The sequence below is a fragment of the Dromaius novaehollandiae genome, chromosome 5 (assembly GCF_036370855.1).
Source record: "Dromaius novaehollandiae isolate bDroNov1 chromosome 5, bDroNov1.hap1, whole genome shotgun sequence".
NCBI lineage: Eukaryota > Metazoa > Chordata > Aves > Casuariiformes > Dromaiidae > Dromaius > Dromaius novaehollandiae.
Genome location: NC_088102.1, coordinates 40480354 through 40492478, shown reverse-complemented (window position 1 = coordinate 40492478; position 12125 = coordinate 40480354). Strand labels below are relative to the sequence as shown.

At 37.5% G+C, this 12125-nt stretch overlaps 1 protein-coding gene across 10 annotated transcripts in view; it reads right to left on the bottom strand.

Annotated features, from left to right (window-relative positions):
* The window catches only part of SIPA1L1 (signal induced proliferation associated 1 like 1), a 224841-nt gene that overhangs the window by 35926 nt on the left and 176790 nt on the right, over nt 1-12125 (bottom strand). For all 10 annotated transcript variants that reach the window (XM_064512535.1, XM_064512536.1, XM_064512532.1 and 7 more), the window contains 3 exons: nt 10919-11495; nt 9495-9769; nt 5728-6006 (listed from right to left, as the gene is read on the bottom strand). In XM_064512535.1, the coding sequence (XP_064368605.1) occupies nt 5728-6006; nt 9495-9769; nt 10919-11495 (1131 nt within the window). The remainder of the gene's footprint in view (nt 1-5727; nt 6007-9494; nt 9770-10918; nt 11496-12125) is intronic.

Here is a 12125-nt window from a genome sequence, read left to right as displayed (position 1 = left end):
TACTAGTGATATCAGTATACTTGTAAATATGTCCTATCTCTTATGCTTTTCTCTGGTCCCTGCTGATAGTCACTGTCCAACGAAACCAATTCTTGATCCATCCAACAGGGCGTGGTGGTTCTCAGATGTTTTTTGACCATGAGAGTTTGGCCATAGAGCCAGTTGTAACAACAAACCTGATTTTCCACAGCTACACCGAGATCTAGATCCCAGTGCCAGTAGAAAATGCACAACATATGACCTTATATTCATATATGAAGAATATTATAAAAACTTTAAAACAACAAATCACCAAATCCCGTGAGGTAGGTAGTGCAAATACAATAATGATCATTTGACAGGTGGTGATATGATCACAGAGGCCTGTTTTTTTATACTGGGAAAAAATGTTACCAATTCAAGCTAATCAGTAGCAAATTAGGATTTTTATACAACATAGAAACAATTTAAGCTAAAATTACTGCCGCTGACTACATGCAGCATTATTCAGAAGAGTATGAGATTTCAGGGCAAGACTCTGCTCTGTGGTCCTCAGTAAGACTTAAAGCTAGTTTTAATAAACATTGCTCTAGTACTTTTACATTGTGGAATTTTATATCCAATGCTTGACTGTAGCTAAGCCATTATTTTACTTTTTCATTCAGTTTAAAATATTGATCATGCTCAGAAATGCTTTAGCTAGAGCCTTAGGCTTACGTTAGGCAAAGTACTCAACTACATAATCAAGTACACAAGTACAACAGGATGCTTGGCTCACTTGTTTTCACACTTTTCAAATGTTTGTTGACTCAAGTTTTAGTTAAGAATGATTCAAGTTTACTATAAATGAATAAAGAACAGATTATGATCTAACATTATCTCACCTCCTTCCCCACGCATATTTTTTTCTTAAAAATGAAGTCTGGAAATCAAGTGTACAAAACTAAAATTCATAAAAATAGGCTAAAAAAAAAAAATCGAGAAGTTCCAAAATTACATCTTCTCTAGTAACACTAACTCTGGCACTTCTCATATATATTTTTTATTGTTTTTTTCCTTCATGTACTACTGCCTGATATTTAGTCTAGGCTATAAAATATATAGGGTTCCATGTGGACTAATTAATGTTGTGAAAGAAGCCGTAACTTGGAATTTATTGCATTTAGATTATTACATTTTTCAATCTTAATGCTGTAGTCATATTAGAGATTTATTTTTAGATATATAGACTTTTTGATTATTTTTCCAGCTACTACAAGCTTGCATGTAAATCATGAATATATTCAATTACCCAGGATACTATGAGGAATAGAGAGAATTAGAGTATAAGCTACTGAGTGGGATATATGGAGATAATTCAATGAAGGCAAATTTAAGTGCGCTCTGCTGGTTAGGCATAGGAACTGGTGTCCTCAGAATCAGAAACTGCCAGCAAGCTACTCTCCTACATACAGTAACATGCAATACCTCTTTAGGAAGGTAAGATGTTTTTATTTATATGATACAAAAGTGAACTATTTCAGTTTTCAGGACTGGTAAAGTAGGGTTTTTTTTTGTTTGTTTGTTTTTGTTTTTTGTTTTTTAATATGGTTAAATGAGCTAAAGTGAAAATACCAATAGGGCAAAAATCTAACTTTTAATTTATTTGACTCAGTATCCACATTTAGAGACTTTAGCATTACAAAGAGATTACTGGTCAAATATCACTAGTAGGTAATCCAAAAAGGGTTAGAGAAACACTCTTCTGTTAAGCTGTAAGAAATATTTCTAATATTTCTCTATTTCATTCTTAAAAGTTTTACCTGCTTGAGTTACAGTTAACGATGGTATTACCTCTCTTGGATTCTGTTTAACAGATATTAGTGCTAGTTCCACAAATCATGTCAGATTCAAAGCTCAAAGGGCCACCTGGATCAACTTACTACGTGCAAGTTTCTCAGCTGCCAGGTCCTTTAAAACATATATCATGAACTATCCTGCTATTTGTTCTTTAGTAGTGGATGACATCAGCTATCAGTATCACGGCTTCTTGCTAAATTAACAAAAAACATGCGGTCAAAAGGCAAAAGTATAGAATGACAAAAGTCAGCTTCAACCTCAAAGCAATAAAGCATTAAAATCAGTCGAACAACCAGCAGGTCTTAACTGGGGCTAGGCACTGAGGAAACACAAACGAAAGGTAACGATGGCTAGACCACGACCAAAGATTAAAATGCAAATTACAGCTATATTATAGTACTGAAATTAATTACTGATGTTGATCTTCACAGTTAAATTTCCAGCCCCACTGACAAGTTAGGCAGTACCTTCGTTTTGAAAGGGAAGGACAAATGGCACTAAGCAAATACAGGTTCTGTATCCAGCTTTCCTAAAGAGCCATAATTACAGCCTGTAACACTCCAGTGATTCTTCTCCTGGTTCTCTTGACAGAAATACGTCAAAACCAGTAGAATGATATGCTGTTTTCTATGGAAACAAACCTACTGCTTGTAAATCTAGTGAGAATTTGGATTCTCACTAGTAAGGCATTACTACTTTGGTTAAGAAGGAAAATGAACCAGCTCTGGTGCTGGAGCTAGGTAGGGCTGGACAAGTGCAAATGGGGATGGCAAGAGGAGGGAGGCAGTGCTGGACACAGCTCACAGGACACAGCACACCCCACAGAGCAGTGCTAGGGAAGGATCTTACGGGGGGGAGGAAGGGGCACTCCTGACAAATCACCGTCCATGGGACATGAACAAATTTCAATTGAAATAATAAAACGTTTTGAAAGCATAATGTAGAAGAGGACAGGAAAGTTCACAATGGCAAATGGTGAATTGCTACGTTGAAAGCTAAAGAAAATGCAAATCTGTGCTGGACTAATGTCACTAAAACTAAGGGTCTTCCAGTGATCCATGAAGAACTTGCATATTTTGAGCTACACAGGTATACCTCAAATCATACTTTCTGCTCTAGAACTATACATCCTGCCATTTTAGATCCTGCTCACATTCCCATTCAGGTCACGTGACAGCTGCTTGTCCACAGCTAAGACAGACCCTCTTGATAACTCTGTTCCCTCCTCTCATACCTTCACCAGCACTAGAAGATTCAAAGCAAATCACACACTCCACTAAAAAAAAAGTTCTCACTCAATCTTCTTTTTCAATTACGTTTTTTTCCCAAAGCCCTTCAAAATTGCACTACAGAACGTAGCCATTTCAGATACACCAGGGCCACCAATACAACTGTGCTAACTAATAAGCCTTTACTGGATCACAGGGACCACCAGGAGAGATCCTGGTACCCATATTATCAAGGCATCCCTTGCCCTTCATTTGTCCAAATAATTGAGTTGACCAAAGAGCAAATCATAGGAAATGAAATAAAATTGAGTACTGCCTCTGCTACTTAAACTAGAAAAAATACAAAGAACGTGCAAATATCTGATACATGATCTTTACTCTTTGGAAAGTAGGAAAGTCAGTGGTGAAAAATTAAACAAGACAGTTGTTAAAGGGCTAAAAAAATAAATCTCAGCTTTGTTGACTTCAGAACTTTTGCACAGTATGAATGGAAGTATCTGAGCTTCCTAAAATGCAAATCTTTCCTTTATCATGCAGAGAAAAGACAAATCATAGCCTTGGAGTGGGCTAACTGCCTTTCTAAAAATTTCTTTAAAATGAAAGAAATATATTTTTCTTCATTGTAACTGGAAAACGTTCACCTTCTGCAGCTGCTGTTCTATTTAAACTTGATCCAGCCAAGACTAACATGTTTGGCAGACTAAAAAGATAAGAAAGACGACAGACATTTTTCAGGCATCCAAAAAAAAATTCCCCAACAAACTGAAAAGCTAGTATGATAATACACTGTTGAGGATGAAAAGACTCAATAGAAACCTTTTTCAATTACAAAAAATATTTAAAAGAATGTCTAGAGGAAACGAACAGTTAAATGCTTTGAAGGAAATGGAAAGTCAAAGTTTCACTTTTTGAAAACAAACATTGAGTATATGGAAACGTAATTTTCACTTTGCAAAACATCTGTCATGCCATAACCTCCCTCCAGAAGCATCCAGTGACTGGATAAATCTTGCATGCTTTAGTTGTGTTATGTTGCCCACATTAATTTCTATGCACAAGGAAAACACAGTAAAGAATATCACATCCCACAGTAGAGTCTAAGGCTCAGTCTCCGCAGCATGAACAATGGGACAATGACAACCCAGGACTCCAGACAAAGCTGCTTTGTTCAAACAAGGGAGAGACAGAAGTGTATGGAAAACACAGCAACTGAATTGAATCTGATTTTCCACCTCTCCCCAAAGCTTTGCTCAGGTACTGCTAAGGCTTCCTATAATTAGAGTGAGGTTCTACAGCACTGCAGAGAGCAAAAATCAGCTCCAGTTCCTTCAAACTCAGCATTTGCCTGTCTTCGACTGTAACAGGCAGACATGGCCTAAAGCCAGGTAATTTTTATTTTGGTCCAAATATACCATTAGAATTGGTCCAAGCCATTGGAGCTAGGTCCAAATATACCATTAGAGAGCTAACCACATGCCATGACTCACTGACTTCTGCAGCCTTCTTCACAGAAGGCCTTGTCAGAAAAAACCTTATCAGCACTTTCAGTGTTGCAAATTTTCTGTTAATGGGAGTTTCAACTGCACAGCACTTGAGCTACCCCAGTGATACAAACTCGAGGAGTGGCAGAGCTGCGGCACTGAATCTACTGTAATCCCTGAGAGTTGCTGGTGTGTCCTGAATTTCATGAGAAGCTGCATGCTTTGAGCCAAAACACAGCTCTGATCAGCTTAAGTGCAGAAGTAGATACCGTCCAACGGCCATGGAAAAGTAGTAAGAAAACTGGGTCATTACCATCTAATTACTATTTGTTAACAAGGTGGCCTACATAGAAGTTTCAATTTCATCTTGGTAATCTTCTGGTCTTGGCTGTACTGACTTTTACCTCCTCACCCTCACCCCCAGTTCTCTGGAATATGAAAAATGCTTTGACTTAATTCATTATGACTCTAAATTTTCTATAATATATATGTATCTTATTTCCACTGCCTTGCATTTTTCAGGAACATAAAGCATGCTCAGAATCTGCCTACAGCTTTTATTTTAAGAAATTACCCAAAACAAGAGCTATTGTCCTAGCTTGTTTCCCCACACACATCTCTTTGTAAACCTAGAGACACTGACAGATTTGTATAGATAATCAAAACAATGACAATGCACTTCAGCACTAACACACACATCTTTTTCAATAGAGAATGAAAATACTGTGACAGGATATGCCTGATACCTTTATTTTAATAATTATTACTCTTTCATTAAAAAAAAAAGGAGAAATGCAAGCTTTAAGCTATCTGTTCTCTAGCCTGAAAACTTTGAAAGAATAAGTCTGCTTTCTGTGCTGGTCAGAATCCTTTGCTAAACACACTGTTACACACTACTTCTGCCTCAGGAGCTTTTAATTTAAACTCATTTAAAACTTCAGTAACAATACAGCAATTTTAGAGTATCATCCAACACAGTGAAACATATCCTAACAATCCAATAATACTTCATTTTGTGGTTAATCATGCCAGGTAAGTTATTTCCTTTTGGTTTATGTTTCACTCATATTCATAGCACCTTTTGCCCAAATAAAACAAGATAAAAAGCAGTCTTCAGGTGCCTAAAAAAATCTATTGTGCTTTGTTCTAGGGAAGATTCTGAGAAGTGATGAAAAGTGATTTGTGAAGAACATACAAACCTTCGGCTCTCCAATGGACGCCCATCACTAGAGATGCTTCGAGGGATGTTGGCTGCTCGTTCCGGTGGCGGCATTTTCCCTTCTCCTTTCCCCGAGCCAATCCTAGATGTAACTGGACTCTGTATTTGGGATGGTACCTGTGCCACATGAGGTCCCTGTCCTTTGTTTGCATTTCGTTGCCATTTGTTGTTATTTCTGAAGGGAAATTTGAATTCATACGGCACTCCTTCATTCACTTTGTATTCCATCACTGGCATGCGGTAGTTTTCTGAAGAACTTCTGGAAAGGAAAAAATTAACGTGTTGCTATACAAAGCAAAATATACTGGAAGGCACTGGCAAGCAGTGCTCTAGGATATAGCTAAACATGAGTTTCTAATCCCATTTAACACATCCTGCTGCCTCCATTTTGGGGCAATGAACATATAAACAGTAACAAAGTCAATAAAGTCGTCTTATGAGGCTATAATAGACTAGATGAGCTACCTTCTACAATTCTATCATAAAAAGAAGCAAAATGCCCCCAAAAACCCAATCAGAAGACTACTTTATATATTCAAAAGCAGTAAAAATTAAAGTGACCTCCAGGAATTCAAACATAAGGCATCCCGTAATTCTGTGCTAGACAGTATATTCAATGAACACTGGAGTGAATCAGCTCCAAAATGGCTATTCTTGTACTATTGTGTGAAGCAAATAGAAGGGAAATGCTACAAAATTTAACCAAATAGATGAAAAATATGAACTAATACAGGACTCAAGTTCAAATTAACTGAAAATTTTATCATCATGCTTCATTTTCAAACATCTTAGACTTCTGGAGCATCTTGCTTGATAAATCCTTACTTTATGAAAATTAAAGACTAGCTAGAAATTGCAAATGCCAAACCCAAGAGTTGCCTTCTGCTTCCTGAAGATGTGCAGGAATAGGTCAGCATAAAAACTGGCCAGTTTAAGCTGGACATAAGCTAATGCCGTCCACGTAAGATGCAGGGAGAACTTACGCAAACCTACCAAGTTATATCATTTTAAAAGTAGATGTGGCCTTCAGCTGTGGAAATGACAAGTTTGGTATTTCTCTTGAAAAACGTAGATACTTTTTTGAATGAAAATTCTATTGTGGTTACTTTGTTCATCCACACACATCATTATCTAACAGGAAGGGAAAGAATGCCATGCCCTGTAAGTAACTAGTGCAAAATTTTCTACTTTCAACTCTTTTTCTAAGCAATTGCATAATAAGGGTTGAGAATTATCAATATCTTTTTCCAGTTAAAATACAAAACAAAACATTGTTATCTTGCTATTCTGAAGTGAGTAAATTGTGAAGTCTAACAGGAGTAAAAACATAGAACAAAAACAGTTGGTAAGGAGGTTTTGCTGTCTGCACCATACACATTTTGGGGTTTAACTTTGGCCCAACTCTAGTCTTGTCCAGTGGATTAAATTAACAGCTGGAATATATTAAGTGTGCTTCCGAAGCACATCTTCTGGGTTAGCTTCATCTGAAAAGAAATCATTTTGTGTGCCCCAAACTCTTACGTGAACCACTGCAGGGTAAATGCGGATGATCAGATTTTTCTGAAGTCCTCTTGTGATCTAAAATGATCTACATTGATCTACAGATGCAACCTCTTTTCTCTGTTCTCCTTATTTTATGTCTCTACTATTCTTTCCCCAGTCATTAGATATTTGGTAGTTTGGGTTTCCCTTTTTTTTGTAGGCATGGTTACAGTTTAAGAATCAAGAATACACAATTCCCTTTTTTCTGTGTCCTTAATTTCAAGGTCAGCAATCAGTCCATGCAATGAATGCAGTTAGAATGCTTTAATGACTATCTTTTAAAAGACATTACACCTTAAGGAGGCCTGCCTCTGCATAGGGCACTAGATTGCGATTCAGGGTATTTGGATTTATTTTGTATCTGCTACTGACCTTGTATATGACTGTTTGCATGTCATTTTATCTAAATGCACCTCTAATTTTCTCCTACTTTATGTCAATCAGCTTATTAGGATAGGAACTGCTTCTCATGAGTGCACTGCACTGAGCAGAACAGATTTTCATCTTAGTCAGAGTCTCCCAAAGTTGATGCAACATAAATACTAAATAACCTCCTGAGAACACAGTTAAGAGACTCCAATTTTGGAAAATTAATTGCCGAAAGAGAAATTGTTTTGTACAAAGGGAAATTGCTTTGTGCAAAGATTTAAGCCAAGTCTTTAGTAATATACATAGGACTGCAACAAATTCAAGACACAGTTTCTAAACCCTAATGATTTTGAATACAGCAGGCAGAATAAACTGTTGCTTTAAGAAATTTTATAATTGGGCAATAAACTACTATGAACGTTAGCTTGCTACAGGACAACAACAAAACCCACTGATGCTGAATACTGTATTTCAAAAAAATGCAGTGATTTCTCTTCCTGCTGTGAATCTGGAGAGACTAAAGCTAAGCCTGCCTTTGGCTGTACTTAATTTAGTTCAGAAATAATAGGATCTGTGCTTTCCACACAGATTTTTGTGTTCTAATCCTTTTGCTATGATTGCAGCTGAACTTTCCATTTGCTTAGGCTGCTAAATACTGTACAAAAGCTTTCCAAATACCTCATGGATGACCTTACACCACTGCTCATTTTAATCCCTGACACGTATTCAACTTTCCACTGACAACTGAGGGACAATTGAAACCCCTTTTCTCTCTGCTCCTATGTTTTGCTGCTAGTTATAAAAAGGGTTAATAAAACAGTAAAAACAAGTAGAAGTAAAAATACAGAGATTTCTAAGTTTTATGCAAGTAAAAGGTCTTTGCTTGGAGATGATTTCATATCAACATGATAAATATACATTTGAGTTTAGCTCCAACCTTAACTACACAAAGTTATCTTCTATTCCTATGAAGATATTGCATGATTGGAAAACAGTAGTGCAAAACCCTCTCGGTCTCTCGTTGCAAAGAACATATTGAACTTTGATAACTGTACTTGCTTCTTCTTGGCAAATCTAGTATAAACCTTGAGCTAGCCCCTAGGCAAATTTATTCTATTAAAGATCATTCCATTTTATTCATATACCATTTTTGAGAAATAAATAGAAGATGTTGGGGATACAGGAATCGGATTCAGTGATGTGGCTGAATGCTACAGAGAAATGCAGAGAGTTCAGAGGGGAGCAGTAAAAATTATAAAGAGCTTTAGATAGTATGAGCTCAGGAAAAATGCAGGGACTTAACGTTCAATTTAGCAAAACAAAAAAAAGGCATATTAATGTTTAGTTGTGATCAAGCTACATTTAAAAAGCTATAAAAGCAATAATACAGTTGAGGCAATCCTCAGGCTTAACAAGGATGGGAAGTGATAGGGAGGTGATGAAATCTACTACAGAGCAAAGAACTGTAATTTGCAGCAATTTTCCTGGACAGATACATACCGTTGATAGAGTCTATTCATTTACAAAAAGAGAAGAGCATGTGTCTACTCATAGCTTTCAGGAATTATCATCTACAGACATTACGAATTAACAACAAGTGGGAAAGCAGGGAAGAAAATGTACAATTATTTCTGACACATCATAAACGCACACTTCTCAAATAAAAGTTTGTGCTGCCCTCTCCTTTTACTAACAATACTGGATGCTATATTGTAATTATGCCATGTTTTGGGGGGAAGTCCACATTTATTCTGGTGGTGGTAAGGGGGAGTTGTTTGTTTTTGTTTTTTAAAATCAAGATAGAATTTCTGACCAAAGGTAACTACTATGCAATACCTGCGTGGTGTGCAGTCTTCATATGGAGGGATGATGACAACCTTCACCGTTACTGATGTTCTCAGGAGGTCAATCATTTGTTCATGGCTCAGAGTGGCTACAGCCACCTTGCAGATCTCCACCAGCCGGCTACCTTGTCGTAGTCCTGCCTGCCACGCGTAGCCGTAGGGTTCGACGTCTGCCACAATGCCTTCATAGTTTACGTGGAAACCAAGCTGACCCAGTCCATTCCTGCGCAGAGTCATCTCCACTGTTTCACAGCCTTTAGTCACAAGCTGAGAATTGAAACGAAGAGAGAGTTTAATGCACCGACACACATATAGTGGCAATAAAGGTTTGAGGACTACACACTTGTACAAAACAAACAAACAAACAAACAAACCCCCACACCAAACAAACCAGCCCCCAAGACAAGGGTGGGACAAGACCAAGGAAAATATATCCCAGTTCTGGGTACACAATCTGCTGAAATGAATCCCTTCACTCAAACTAGTATTTTGAGTTAGTGTCTGGCTAGACAAATTTTGCCTTACACTTTTTACTGAATCCACAGGAATTTTAGAAGAAACATGGCAGCACACAACAGATAAGCACAAGGGAGTTACACAAACATATCTATTCAATCTTCAGTTTACCCTTCAGTAATAAACCAGCTACACTAGATTTCTACTTATTTCAGTAAACTGCAACATTACTTCCAGTCAGAAGAATAATCCGGTGGCATGCAGGTACTCAACTCAGGAGACTGGAGTCTATGCCAACTCTTCTGTGTACCATGAGCATGAATACAGTCAAAAGTGGCTTAACAGAACATATTTTACCCCTTTTCCTGCTCATTCATTATACAACTACTGTTGCGAAATTAGAGGAAAGACAGTGAGACATAACACATTCCTTCATGATTAATTGGATAAAAAAATGAACACAGGCAGATGTCTTATAGATAGATATTATGATTCACTGCACTTTTATTTCTTTTCATCATACACAGTGAGAGAATATCTAAAGGCTGCAATAGGGATTGCAATTGCACCCTGCTGACAAAATGATAAGCCAGTCTCAAAGATATCACAGCCTCATTTGAAACAAGACGCAACAAACATATAAACTGTAAACACATCAAAACAAGTAAGGTGATACTACAGTATTTATTGTGGGAGCAATTTATGCATTTGAAGGCACTGCACTGTCTTTGTTATTAAGACATCTTTGATGCATACATGACCAGCTGAGTTTGGCTGACATCTTATAAACATCAAAGCAATACTGACTTTTGAGAAGTAGGGGCAGGAAAGTCCTTATGGATTTAATGATACATAATCAGAACAGTTGTAGGCACCCTGAGCTTTACTGAAGCCTTAATTGGGGATGGGGTGGGAGGAGAAAGCAAAGAAAGGGACCCAAACAAGAGAAGACATTCTAACCTCCAGCCTTTTGACGATCTCTTTGATATCGTCGATGTTGCTGATGAAGCTCTCCAAAGAAACACATTCACCCCTCTCATAGAATATTTTGATATTTGTATCCGTTGAAGTCCACCCTATCACATCTCGGCAGGAACAATTGAACACCACGCTTTTTGTGTCCTGCTCAATGAGGACTACAAACTCATTAGAGATGCCAAGGAGACAGTCTATTTCCATACCCTTGCTGTAGTCTTTTGCGTGGACACTCCATACAATAGCACCAGAACTATAGATCTCTGCTCCCGGATAAGGCTTGGACTTTTCTTTCTTTTTTGAAGCGAGGGAGATGAAGGGGAACTTGCCAGAAGGGTCAATCGGTGTGTTGGTGACATTCTTCTCTGCCAAGTCTTTTAAATATTCTTGACGGGTCCTGGTGGCCATTGCACGGAACTTTTCTGATTTATGAGCAGCATTCTCTGCATTAATGACTTTGGCTAGTAAAAAGTCCCTGAACACATTTGATTTGGGAAAGGTGACACCTTTTGGGATAGGTGGTCCAAAGGATGGTACATCTCTGGATCTTGTCACAGCAACACTAAAAGAAATACAGGAGTAAGGAAAAAGCAGAGTGTTTCACTGCATGTGAATGTAACAGTTTTTGAATAAAAATATATTTTCTTTTCCCTTCTTCCCCTCAATTTTTCCTCTCCTTTCCTCAGCAAAATGCTTTTTTAATCTTGCCAGGGTGGAGACTGTGTTCTTTGTACTGTATGAACAAAAGGCCTATTACTTCTGCATCTGAGAATTTTCTGAGCCATCCTCAGTAGCACAGGTTAAAGAGAACTTCAAATGCAAAATCCTGGCTTTTGGTAAAGTAATCATTCCCATAGGGTAGTTCTGATTTTTTTTTTTTTTTTTTTTTTTGGTTTTTATTATAACCAGAACCTTTCTGATGCATTCCGTTACACAAAGGCTAGCATATAAGTTAGCTACCTAATGCTGAAAGGCTCATCTGAAAGCAATGCCAAGTATATGAAACAAAAAATACAAGAGATGAAGACAAAATGGACACATTAAAAAGATAAAGACATTAAAGTCACCTTACAAGGCTAGCTTCATTGTGAGGGTCAGCTTCTGGTGACTGAACACAAATACATCACACTACTCATCACATTTTAAATTTCTGGATCAAAAGCTGCACTACCCGATACTGCACGCCACTAAT